General features: G+C 41.4%; 1 protein-coding gene across 1 annotated transcript in view; it reads left to right on the top strand.

Moving 5' to 3' along the window:
- SLC25A14 (solute carrier family 25 member 14) overlaps positions 1-14101 on the top strand; it is a 1283912-nt gene that overhangs the window by 561855 nt on the left and 707956 nt on the right. Inside the window, exon 6 of the mRNA XM_044057171.1 lies at positions 6292-6416. Coding sequence (XP_043913106.1) covers positions 6292-6416 — 125 coding nt within the window. The remainder of the gene's footprint in view (positions 1-6291; positions 6417-14101) is intronic.

Raw genomic sequence — 14101 nt, 5'->3', positions numbered from 1 at the left:
GCACAAATTCTGTTAGTGTTACATGCAATGTATTGGTTTCATCCAGATTGGACCGTTGCAACACCATGCACTTGAAGCGTCTAGATGCAGAATTTTCTGCTGCACACATTCTGTTATTGCTACATACAATGCATTGGTTTCCACCAGATCGGACTGTTGCAACACCATGCACTTGAAGCTTCTAATTGCAGAGTTTGCACGCTGCACACATTCTCCTAGTACTACATGCAGTGCATTGGTTTCCTCCAGATGGGACTGTTGCAGTACCATGCACTTGAAGCTTCTAGATGCAGAATTTCTATGCTGCACACATTCTGTTAGTGATACATGCAATGCATTGGTTTCCTTCAGGTTGGACTGTTGCAACACCATGCACATGAAGCCTCTAGATCCAGAACTTGCATGCTAAACACATTCTGTTATTGCTACATGCAATGCATTAGTTTCCTGCAGATCGGACTGTAGCAACACCATGCACTTGAAGCTTCTAGTTGCAGAATTTGCATGCTTCCCACATTCTGTTATTGCTACATGCGACGCATTGGTTTCCTCCAGATGGGACTGTTGCAACTCTGTGCACTTGAAGCTTCTAGATGCAGAATTTGTATCCTGCACACATTATGTTAGTGATACATGCAATGCATTGGTTTCCTTCAGGTTGAACTGTTGCAACACCATGCAATTGAAGCTTCTAGAGTCAGAATTTGCATGCCCACTCATTCTGTTAGTGCTGCATGCAGTGCATTGTTTGCCTTCTGCTCGGACTGTTACAGCACCATGCACTTGCTTCTAGTTGCAGAATGTGCATGCTGCACATATTCCATTAGTGCTACATGCATTGCATTGGTTTCCTCCAGATTGGACTGTTGCAACACCATGCACTTGACCCTTGTAGATACAGAATTTGCATGCTGCACACATTCTGTTAGTGTTACATGCAGTGCATTGGTTTCCTTCAAATTGGACTGTTGTAAAACCATACACTTACAGCTTCTAGATGCAGAATTAACATGCTGCACACATTCTGTTAGTGTTACATGCAACACATTGGTTTCCTTCAACTCGGACTGTTGCAGCACTGTGCACTTGAAACTTCTAGATGCAGAATTTGCATGCTGCACAAATTCTGTTAGTGCTACATGCAATGCATTGGTTTTCTCCAGAACGGACTGTTGCAACACCATGCACCTGAAGCTTCTAGGTGCAGAATTTTCATGCTGTACACATTCTGTTAGTGCTACATGCAGTGCATTGGTTTCCTTCAGATTGGACTGTTACAGCACCATACACTTGAAGCTTTTAGATGCAGAATTTGCATGCTGCACACATTCTTTTAGTGTTACATGCAACACATTAGTTTCCTCCAGCTCAAACTGTTGCAAGACCATGCACTTGAAACTTCTAGATGGAGAATTTGCATGCTGCACACATTCTGTTAGTGCTACATCCGATGCATTGGTTTTCTCCAGATTGACCTGTTGCAACACCCTTCACTTGAAGCTTCTAGATGCAGAATTTGACCACCTTCATAGAGGGTATTACAACACCATTACATTATGCCATTTCTGCACAATTTGCTCTAGCTGCTAGTTCAGTCCCACATCTGGTCTTCATTTATCTAGATGCAGAATTTGACCACCTTCATAGAGGGTATTACAACACCATTACATTATGCCATTTCTGCACAATTTGCTCTAGCTGCTAGTTCAGTCCCACATCTGGTCTTCATTTATCTGACCGAGTATCAGCCTGTGCATGCTCTGGGCTTATCCATTCTAGGGCTACTGGAGATTTCGAGTGATGCTCAAGCCTTCAGGTGGTGAGGCTGATCAGACTTACAGGTTCATAGGTTCACAGGTAGGTACTAAGCTATTAGCCCTAGGGCGTATATAAGCCTAGCCAAAAAGGTACCCTGCCTTTCGCCACCCAAGAAAATTATTTTCCTGTGCCCCTCTCGAGCAGAGCCACAGAAGTGATCCCCGGGGTGAATTTCCTATTTCCCATCCAATCATCAAGACTTTTCTTTAAGAGTGTGAATGAGGAGCTTTGTTTGACATAGATAGGTAGTCTGTTCCAGAGTATGGGAAGTCTCTAGGACAGGAATCTATCCCTCCAGCATGTTCTGTTTATTGTGGTGACAAGGTTTAGGTCTCTACAGCGTGTAGCTCAGAGGGATTGGGATTTCTTTAAGTGGAGCATGTCCAACAGCTCTGGGTTTGACATAGCTTTTTATGTTAGGCAGAGATCACCTCTAAGGCGATATGCGACGGAGTAAAGCTGGAGTTTTTTGAGACAGTCTGCATAGGGCATCTGTTTGAGGCCAGTAATCCTCTTTGTGAGGTATTTCTGTGGTCTTTCCAGTTGTTGTAGATGTCTTGTGAGGTACATACCAAAAGGGGTGTTGTACTCTATAATGGGTCTAATGAGTGATGAGTAGAGGGGAACAATGACCTCTTTTTTTCTGGATGTGAATCCTTTTGTAATGAGATGAGCCACGTAGAAGGATTTCCTGACCACTGTGGCGATGTTATTATCAAAGGAGAGATTACTGTCCACTGTGTCCCAAGGTCTCTTATCACACTTTCAGCATTAAGTAGACTACCACTTATGTGGTTGTTCATGGGTATAGAGTTTTTATCAAAGGGGATGACAATACACTTTTTGGCATTGAGCTTCAAGCCATGGCTTTGACAACAGGCATTTGTCTCAGTGAGGCCCTTTTGTAGTATGCCCACATCGTTAGGAGTTTCGATTATGGCTCCTAGTTTGCAGTCATCTGCAAACTTTGTTAGCCAAAGACCTTCTGTGTTAGCCTGTACTTCAGAGAAGTAGATACCAAACAGGAGAGGACACAGGACTGAATCCTGTGGTACTCCACTTGTCACTGGTCTGAAGTCGGATTTGGAGTCTGCTACTTTCACAGTGTGGGTTCTGTCCATGAGCCAGTTGGCAACCCATCTTGTGACATAGGGATTTATACCTAGTTTAGTGAGCTTATCTATAATTCCAGAGTGGGGGATGTTGTAGAAAGCCTGGGCGAGATCTTGATAAGCTGTGTGAACCACCTTACCCCCATCTATGGCTTTGGTGACTGCTTCAAAGAACGCAATCAGGTTTAGGAGACATGATCTGCCTTTTACAAACCCGAACTGTGTAGGGTCCAGAGTTTGGAGATTGCCAATGTCTTTTTTGAGTTCCATGATGATACGTTCCATGGCCTTGCACACCTGGCTCATCAGGCTAATGGGGCGGTAGTTCCTGGGGTTCGTCGTGGCTCCCCCTTTGTGGAGTGGGATAACCATTGCAGTGCGCCATTCAGTGGGCACAAAGCCTGAGGTGAGGCTATGATTGAACATGGTACTTGGGTAGGGTGCCAGTTCATTCTGTAGTTCGTGTAGAACGCAGCCTGGGATATTGTCAGGTCCCATGGATGCTGTGTTCTTGGCTTTGGAGAGTGTATTTTTTTACCTGTGCAGCCGTGATTACAGGAACTTTGCATTCTTCTGGTATAGAGATAGGCCCTCTAGAGAGGGGGGTAAGGTTAGCACTGAACCTATCTGCCAGGATGCTGGCAATATCAGTTGGTTCTGTATATTTAGTGCCATTGTGCTGTAACTCGGAGCAGATCTGAGTGTTGCCATTGAGATTCTTGACATAGCTATAGAATGCTTTGTGGTTGTCTTTAGAGTCAGTGGCAATTTTGTTTTTGTAACTAGCTTTGGAGGATTTTATGAGGGATCTCAGCTTCTTACTGAGGTTGACCATGGAGTTCCTCCAGTCAAGGGATTTTACTCTTTTTTGCAACAGTTTCTTTCTTCTGTTGTAGAGTTTGTTTATGGCAGAGGACCACCAGATTGGCTTCCTTTTTTTGGAGGATAGCATCTTGGTTCTATTAGGGATAGCATGATCCATGCACTTGTGTAAGTGCTTATAAAGTGCATTTGTGTAGGATTCAGCAGTCATACCTGTATTGCCCGTCTGCATGGGTATCATGAAGTTTGCCACTTCTGTCTTAAGAACTGTGAAGTTGGCTTTGGAGAAGTGTTTTATGGTTGTTTCCCTAATTGGGGGTGGGGGCGGGATGTGGATGTCTAGGGTGATTAGCTTGTGGTCGGATCTGACCAACAAGGAATTGCCCAACAAGGAGTTGCCTATGTTGGTAATGACCAGGTCTAGGATATTGCTGCCCCTGGTGGGGGTGTGAATAAGTTGATCCAAGGCATTGGAATTTATGAATTCCAGAAAAGTTGAGCAAAAGAGTTGGTACATGAGTAGTTTTCCCAGTTAATGGTGGGGTAGTTGAACTCCCCCATTATTAGGGTGTTAGGTTGTACCCTAATACTTTCCAGTGTATCAAGAGATGAGGAGTGAGAGTCCTGGGACATGGTGGGGGGTCTGTAGCAAGCTACAATTTGGATTGCAGTCTTGCCCAGAGTTAGTTGCACTTGGATAATCTCGGATGCATTATGCTGTGCAACTAGCCTGGTGGTGTGGAGATCCTTAATGAATATGGACACACCTCCACCTTTAGTGCTTCATTCCGGGTTAGGTGGCCGAAAAGTGTGGTATGAATTATAGCCTGGTAATGCAGGGGTGCTGTCTGGAGCTTTGAACCAGGTCTCTGTCACTGCACAGATGTCGATGTTCTCCATTTTAAGGAGTGCCTCGAGCGAGTGCATTTTGAGGTTTAGACTTCTAGCATTGAGTAGCATTACCCTCAAATTTTGCTTACTTGTACCTGTGACGCTGGTGAATTTGTCATTTGAACCTTGTCTAAAAAAGGCACTATAGGAGTGGCAAGAGCCTTTGGGTCTGTAATTCCCTGAGTCTGTGGAAGGTACTCTCGTATGCAGCAGAATGACTGTAGCTGTTCTCTATTCACTTGTTACAAAACCTGTGTAGAGATTGAGATTGAACAGTAATGTTAGGGGTGTGGCTAAATCGTGATTCATCCTATTTAAGATGCATTCAGGGATATTGTCAGGACCTGTCAATGCAGTATTTTTAGCTTTTGAGAGAACATTTAAAACTTGGTCTTGTGTGATAATTGAAGGTGAGCCAGTTTTAGGTATCTTGAGGGACAGAAGGAGGGAGGAGAAGAGTAACATTAGAGCTAAAAGTGTCAGCCAGCAGGTTTGCTGTATCTTCAGCCTTAGTGTAGGAAATATTGTTCACAATCAGCTCAGCGCATCGCTGTAGTGTGCTTTTGACCTTAGAAACTTAACTGAAAAATGCCTTGTGTTTTTCTTTGGCTTGGGTAGCTATTTTAGCCTCAAACTTGGTTTTGGCAGATTTTATTAAGCTCCTAAGTTTGTTTATTTCACTGATAAAGGCGCTAACATTCTGTGAATTACTATTCTTACTTTTGGTCAAAATTCTTTTCCTGTTATTGTAAAGCTATTGATATTATGGTTCCACCATGTAGGTTTGTTTCTGGGGTTTATCCTGCACTTGTTCCTGTGTGTACAGCTGCTTACATGCTGGTATGTTGTGGTGCTGTATGTTGCTGCAAATTCAGTGGCATTAACTAGGTATGGTTGGGATTTGAGACTTCCCATTGTATCAATTTGGAGTAGGAGGTTTGCCTTAAAGAAAATTTTAAAGGTATCTTGGGTGCAGGTGAAGTCTAGTTTAAATTTTATTTTAAAGGAGACTTCTTTATGGTCAGACCTAACAAGTGATGAAGATACTCAAGGTACAAGATCCTCTGATATTAGTATGGACAAGATCCAAGATGTTATTTCTCCCTAGTGGATACTCTGATTACTTGTTCTAGGGCATTTGTATTGACAAAGTCTAGGAATCTGTGTTCTTGTGCACTAGTGGTGGTGTAGGTTTCCAAGTATGTAGTTGTATAGTTTAGATCACTTAGGAAAATGTCATTGAGTTTATTACTCAGTGATTCCAGTTCCCCTTAACAGGTGTTGTGGCTTTCTTGTGTCAGAAGGAGTTCTACAGCTAGCTAATATATGGCATGGGATCTTTCTCTTATGGTTATTTGGACATGAAGAAGCTATAGTGCATCATTTCAATTATTTATTTGTTTACTTATTCTATACTTGTTGTATAATGTATTTATCTGTTTCTTGTGGATATTGGATATTGAGTTTAATGCATCTGGTGCTTAGGTTTTTGACTCTGAATCTGAATCCAGGGGCATTAATAGCTCTTGTCCAATACTGTGTTATGAGCAGTATAGTTAATTTTATTTCACGTTGTTTCTGACTTTCTTTTCAGCTGTTGATAAAGTATACTGTTGTGTCTAAACTAGTAAATTTTGTGTTTTGGCAGGGTGTTATCCCAACAGCCCAGCGAGCTGCTACAGTAGTAGGTGTGGAGCTTCCTGTTTATGATATTACAAAAAAACACATCATTCTTTCTGGACTGATGAAAGACTCTGTCTACACCCACTTTGTGTATGTATTTTTCCTTATAAATTGTATATAATAAAGTGGGAAATTTGTTTTCATTATTTTTTTAGAAATGTTTGCTTATGCATGTGTTACTTAGAGAGTGTGATAAAATGCTTTATTGTATAAGATAGCTGTTCAATATTATGCTAACCAAGCAGAAAAAATGGAAGTATGGTACTGCATCACAGTAACATAATACCATGTCCGCAGCTAGTGTGTTTAGCTTTTTTGGCCTGAACGTATCCTTAAAGACTTAAAAAGTTAAAATTTATGGGTATTCAGAAACCATATAGCTGAAACACTTAATGTCCTTCAGGGGTCATTTGCATGTATCCTATGGGCCTCTTTTACAGAAGGTTTAAGGTATCACACAGTAAAAACTGTAGCTTGGCTGGGTTTTTCTTGCAGTAATGTAATAACAGTGAAGAGATTAGGTTTTTGCTATTGTACTTAACTCAGTTAAAGCACTAACCTTCTTTGGCCTTTGTAGCACACAACAGCTGCCCAGTTATATCCATGTATACTGCTGCATTTCAATGTAACCGCAGTAGCTGCTCTGGTGCGCATGGTCACTGTTAGGTGCTAACCAAGATAGGTGTCCTCAGTAATACATTGTAGTGTAAGCTGGAAGCAGTGCATCAGTGCATCCTGACTACAAATACATTGCCTCATGCTTTCTCTCACAGTTTGGTTCTGACACCAGTTTTTGGATTGCCGTAGTCCATGTTGGAAATGTTTTATGTCTGCTTTGGAGGTGGCGTTTCTGGTTATAGTATTGATGTCTAAACCTCTGACAGTTTTATTTTCAGTGTCTCAACGCATGGGTTATCAGATTTGATAAGATGAGAAAGAGAAAGAGAAGCTAGCAGCAAGCGAAAGTGCTTATCCTTACCTGTTTATCTACTGGAATATCTGTTTGAATAAAGACTTTTCGTTGAAGAAGGTGTCTCGTGGTGTATCCTGAATAGTTATTTTTTGTGATTTTGAGATTTGATAAGATCTAAAGTCGGCAGTTCAGACTCTCTTCAGCTCCGAAGCTCTCCCTTTTCTCCCATAATGCACTGTCCCCCCTGAATCTCCTCAGATCTCATTTGCCACTTCTAGCTATCAAACACAATCACCAAATCTCCATAGATAAATGCATTTTGTCCATTTTTTTTCTGCCAGTATCACCTTTTCTGTGTGTTTCTTTTAGCTCTATTAGTTTTATAGTGGTTAGTGTTAGGTTGCTGTGGCAGTTTTTGGTATTTTTCAGCTCCGCCCAATTTATTTGTCTCTGGGTGATGTTGGTGAAATGCTTTTACCACCTTTTTTTGAGCAAGCTTTCTAGTCAAAAACAAAAAAAAGAAATGTTGAGTATTTAGATTTTTAGACTTTAGTGTCCATTTTTTGGTGTTACTGTTCTACTTTTTTTGCTACTGTGCTGTGGGTTTATTTTACTTTATAAAACCACTTAGATCATCTAACTGAACTCGTAGCATGGAGAAGGCTTCAGGTTTCAAAAAGTGGCCAGAAGTACCCCCCCCCCCTGGGGCCAGGGCTCACACAAGAAGTGTGTTGATTGGTTGTTTTCCACCTGGACACTGAGTGCCAAGCTAGTGTCGCCTTTAGGGCCAGAGTCCTCACTGATTGCCCGGTAAAGTTGGTCCTCAAAGGGATACTTCCATGAGTTTCTTCTTCTTCTTCATCTGCTGTTCTGGTACTGTTATCTCCTTCTACTTACAAGAAAACTGGCAAGAAAAGGAATGTTATCTCCTACTTACAAGAAAACCGGCAATAAGAGGAATGTTATCTCCTTCTACTTGCAAGAAAACTGGCAAGAAGAGGAATGTTATCTCCTTCTACTTACAAGAAAACTGGCGATAAGAGGAATGTTATCTCCTTCTACTTACAAGAAAACTGGCGATAAGAGGAATGTTATCTCCTTCTTCTTACAAGAAAACTGGCAATAAGAGGAATGTTATCTCCTGCTACTTACAAGAAAACTGGCAATAAGAGGAATGTTATCTCCTTCTACTTACAAGAAAACTGGCAATAAGAGGAATGTTATCTCCTTCTACTTACAAGAAAACTGGCAATAAGAGGAATGTTATCTCCTTCTACTTACAAGAAAACTGGCAAGAAGAGGAATGTTATCTCCTTCTACTTACAAGAAAACTGGCAATAAGAGGAATGTTATCTCCTTCTACTTAGAAAACTGGCAATAAGAGGAATGTTATCTCCTTCTACTTACAAGAAAACTGGCAATAAGAGGAATGTTATCTCCTTCTACTTACAAGAAAACTGGCAAGAAGAGGAATGTTATCTCCTTCTACTTACAAGAAAACTGGCAATAAGAGGAATGTTATCTCCTTCTACTTAGAAAACTGGCAATAAGAGGAATGTTATCTCCTTCTACTTACAAGAAAACTGGCGATAAGAGGAATGTTATCTCCTTCTTCTTACAAGAAAACTGGCAATAAGAGGAATGTTATCTCCTTCTACTTACAAGAAAACTGGCAGTAAGAGGAATGTTATCTCCTTCTACTTACAAGAAAACTGGCAATAAGAGGAATGTTATCTCCTTCTACTTACAAGAAGACTGGCGATAAGAGGAATGTTATCTCCTTCTACTTACAAGAAAACTGGCAATAAGAGGAATGTTATCTCCTTCTACTTACAAGAAAACTGGCAATAAGAGGAATGTTATCTCCTTCTACTTACAAGAAAACTGGCAAGAAGAGGAATGTTATCTCCTTCTACTTACAAGAAAACTGGCAATAAGAGGAATGTTATCTCCTTCTACTTAGAAAACTGGCAATAAGAGGAATGTTATCTCCTTCTACTTACAAGAAAACTGGCAAGAAGAGGAATGTTATCTCCTTCTACTTACAAGAAGACTGGCGATAAGAGGAATGTTATCTCCTTCTACTTACAAGAAAACTGGCAATAAGAGGAATGTTATCTCCTTCTACTTACAAGAAAACTGGCAATAAGAGGAATGTTATCTCCTTCTACTTACAAGAAAACTGGCAAGAAGAGGAATGTTATCTCCTTCTACTTACAAGAAAACTGGCAATAAGAGGAATGTTATCTCCTTCTACTTAGAAAACTGGCAATAAGAGGAATGTTATCTCCTTCTACTAACAAGAAAACTGGCAATAAGAGGAATGTTATCTCCTTCTACTTACAAGAAAACTGGCGATAAGAGGAATGTTATCTCCTTCTACTTACAAGAAAACTGGCGATAAGAGGAATGTTATCTCCTTCTTCTTACAAGAAAACTGGCAATAAGAGGAATGTTATCTCCTTCTACTTACAAGAAAACTGGCAGTAAGAGGAATGTTATCTCCTTCTACTTACAAGAAAACTGGCAATAAGAGGAATGTTATCTCCTTCTACTTACAAGAAGACTGGCGATAAGAGGAATGTTATCTCCTTCTACTTACAAGAAAACTGGCAATAAGAGGAATGTTATCTCCTTCTACTTACAAGAAAACTGGCAATAAGAGGAATGTTATCTCCTTCTACTTACAAGAAAACTGGCAAGAAGAGGAATGTTATCTCCTTCTACTTACAAGAAAACTGGCAATAAGAGGAATGTTATCTCCTTCTACTTAGAAAACTGGCAATAAGAGGAATGTTATCTCCTTCTACTAACAAGAAAACTGGCAATAAGAGGAATGTTATCTCCTTCTACTTACAAGAAAACTGGCAATAAGAGGAATGTTATCTCCTTCTACTTACAAGAAAACTGGCGATAAGAGGAATGTTATCTCCTTCTACTTACAAGAAAACTGGCAAGAAGAGGAAAGAGACAGAGAGAATAAAGAGAAAATTAAGTTTGAATGAGAAAAGAAACAGGCTAAACTTGGACAGAGACAGAGGGGCCTGTAAGTGCTCTTTTTCTTCTCTCAAGGGACAGCTGGATCCCAGCCAGGAAATTGCATTGGTAGACTCTCAGCAGCAATCTCCTTCTGTGACAGCTCTGGACTTGGAGTCTTCGGGCTGTCCAACTTAAGCATTCTGAGCCCCTTCTTGACCATGGCTCCCTCTATGGATTGGCTCCACTCCCCCTTTATTCTGCTAACTCCTGAGCTTAACTTTTTTCAAGAGCTCACCCCACCCTTGGGTTCAAGTATTTTCCTTTAGATCTGAGAGGCTTCCTTGCCTCTGTATCAACCCAACCAGCTATTTTCTATGGGTTCAGCTTGGTCTACTATGTCCTCCAGGAGCATTAGAGATTTAGACTTAGAGCAATTCGTGCACTCCTTCTTGAAGATCCAGCTATACCTTGGCATCATTCCCCAACCCATGGTTTTGAGAACAGAGGCTGCCCCTCCTTTAGCTATAATGTCTGTTCCTCCTCTGACCAGTCCTTCGATGATGATGTCCACGGATTCTGACTTTGCCTTCCCCTTTGCAAGTTCAGCTTGACTGCCACCAGCTCCAGCTTCTTTCTTATAGGTTCTAGGTAAGTACTAGATTAGCTGTCCTTACTGGCAGCTTTAAGCCTAGTCAGTTTCCCTTTTTGTGCACAAATTAACCTAACCCATTTGGTTATAGATTGGCCTTATCCATCCCATGGTCGATAATTATATATTATCCCTAATGACAATAACGAAGATCATACCATAGATTATTTGATGGAACTCATGCATGAGATAAAGCAGTTAGGAGCTGCCTCTGTCCATTAGTAGTAGAGGGAGCAGTCTTGGGGTAATTTTCTGTTTTCCATCCATAGATCCAAGTTGCTCTTGAATATGGATAGGGCTGAACTTTGTTTTAAGTGGATTGGAGTCTATTCCATACCAGAGCTATTTATTTCGTTATTGACATTTAATTACAGGAAAGTCCAGCTGAGTAGCCCATTTTCAGCAGAGGCCCAGGAAAAAAAGATCCAAAAATCATGTCTCTGAGAATGCATGTCTCATGCCTAATCAGAATTACTGTCTGTGAGATATACCTGTCCCTCCAAACTGTTCTGTCGATGTTACATAAGAGGCTTAGAGCCCTAGACTGAGTATTTCTGATGCCATTTAATTTGCTGATGTGCACTAAATCTCAGTAATGGGTTAGAGGATGCCTTGGAGGCCAGACACAGGTCACCTCTTAGCAGTCTGTAGGATACTGAGTATAGCATTCGGGCTTTGAGTTGGTCTGTGTAAGACATGTTATTTAGGCCTTGTATCCTTTTAGTAAAGTATCTCTATGGGCTTTTCAGCTGTTGCATGTGTCTGGGTAGATACATGCCAAATGGAGCATTATATTTAATGACTGGCCTATTGAGGGGTGAGTAAATAGGGACAATGACATTCCTAGATCTAGACAAAATAGAACTTTCTTACTTAAACCTAGGGCCAATAGCCTAGTACCTACCTATGAACAATGGACACATTGGTCAAAAGTTAGGATACTGTCTGCATAAATTCCCAAATCCTGAAGAACTAGGTTAACTTTTAGGGGCATTTTGTTATTGTGGTACTTCCCTAGGATAGATGATTTCCCAAAAGATACAATTTTTTGGCATTTAGTTTCTGTCCATGATTTTGGCGCCAGTTATTTATTTGGGACAAACCTTCCTGCAGGATGGCCAAGTCATTTTGGGGATGTAATGACTGCTCCAATCTTGCAGTCATCTGCAAACTTAGTCAGCCAGAGCCCTTTGGTATTGGCTTTACTTCAGAAACGCTGATGCCAAATAGGAGCAATTCCAGCAGAGATGCTTGGGGGACCTCACTGGTGACTGGTCTCTTTGTGGAGGCAACTTCCCCTGTTTTGATTTCCTGAATTGTATCAGTAAGCAAATTGGCAATTCAGTGAGTGACATAGGGGTTTATTCTGAATTTATTTAGCTTTTATACTGTGCCTGAGTGTGAAATTGTCTCAAAAGCTTTGGGTAGGTTGAGGTATGTGGTATGTACTGTGTTGCCTTCACCCATTGCTTTAGTAACCTTTTCAAAAAATATTGGGTATGTAGGACCTGTCCTTGATGAATCCAAACTGAGATGGGGCCAGTGTTTGGAGGTTCCCTGTGTCCTGATTGATTAGCTCCATGATAAGTCTTTACATGGCTTTGCACATAAGCTTGTCAGAAGTATGGGTCTGAGGAAGTCCTTCCTTATACAGGGGAATAACTGTAGCTGTTCACCATTCACTTATTACAAAACAAGTATAGAGGCTCAGATTATACAGTATTGTTAGTATTGTGGCTAAATTGTGCTTCATGCAATTTAAGATGCATCCAGGCATATTGTCAGGACCCATCATTGCAGTATTGTTAGCTTCTGATTGCACTTCTACGACATGGTCTTGTGTGATAACTGGAGGCAAGACCTTTCAGGTATATCCTGAGGGACAGATGGAGGGGAGAGAGGGGTAAAGTTTGAGCTAAATTTATTGACCAGTAAGCTTGCTCTGTTTTCAGTCTCACTGTATGTAACATTGCTCACAGTCAGTCCAATGTATTGCTGTATTGTGCTTTTGGGAGCATAACTAAAAAGTGATTATCTTTGGCGTAGGTAGCTGTTTTACCCTCAAATGTGGCTTTGGTGGTGTTATTAAGCTCCTGAGTTGTTTGGGTATTTCAGTGACAAGGGCATTAACATCCTGGGAATTGCTCTTCTAACATTTTGTCTAAATTCTTTTCCTTTTTGTAATAGCTTGTTGATATTATGGTTTGTTTTGGGGGTTTGCCCTGCACTTCTATGCAGCTGTTTACATGCTGGTAGAGTGTGGTTGCATCTGTTTACATGTTGGTGGAATGTGCTTGCATCTGTGCAACTGTTTACATGCTGGTAGAGTGTGGTTGCATCTTTGCAGCTGTTAACATGCTGGTAGAGTGTGGTTGCAATCTGTGCATCTGTTTACATTCTGGTAGAGTGTGGTTACAATCTATGCAGTTATTTACATGCTGGTAGAGTGTGCCTGCATACATTTCTGCATATTCAGTGAATACTTGATTTTTTCAAATCCAGCCACATTAAAACCAAGTGCGTCTTGGAGTAGTGAGATTGGAGCTGATGTTCTGGGGATGTGCTTTTGGAGCTGTCACTCCCCCTGAGCACTTCAGCTTTGGATAGCTCAGCTCCATTCTTAGCTTCAGCTCTAAAGGGGTCATTGATGGGAACCGGAGCCTCTTCTAGGTCTGTGGATTATATGCATCCTCTATGTCAGCATTCAGTATTGTGGAAAAGATCCTATCTCAGTCAGAGACTGAGTTTCTGTTCCTAAGATGGATCTGTTCTGATTTTCCCATTCGTCTAGGACCTCGGGCTTGCATGAGTTGTCTTCATGACAGCTCACATCTCTAGGCCTTGAGCATACCCAGTCTGGGGGGTTCCCTGTTGCTTCACTGACCGCCCCCCCCCAACTTCCCTACACCTGGATGCTGACATGACGAACAAGTGCAAGAGAAAGCACCTAGAGTCCCCTGTGGAGTCTCTCACTAATGATTCTGACATTATTGAAGGGGAAGTGTCCCCAAATTTCCCCATCAATTTGCTTCTTTTGACAATTTGTTGGAATTGATGAGACAAGTGAGATGGACTTCCACAGAGGGCTTATTTTTTCAAGAGGTCTTTAGCACAGGCTCATCTGTGTCTTCAGTGGTACCCCCCTTCGGATGCCTTCGTCAGTCTGGTGTCCTGAAGGGCAAGGAGAGAGCTGTACATGATGGACCCCATTCCCTGGAAGTCAAACAAGCTGCT

The sequence above is a fragment of the Protopterus annectens genome, chromosome 15.part0 (genome assembly GCF_019279795.1).
Source record: "Protopterus annectens isolate FY-2018-M chromosome 15.part0, PAN1.0, whole genome shotgun sequence".
NCBI classification, from domain to species: Eukaryota; Metazoa; Chordata; order Ceratodontiformes; family Protopteridae; genus Protopterus; species Protopterus annectens.
Note: the sequence above shows the minus strand (reverse complement) of the source record. Positions and strands in the feature narration are given on the sequence as shown.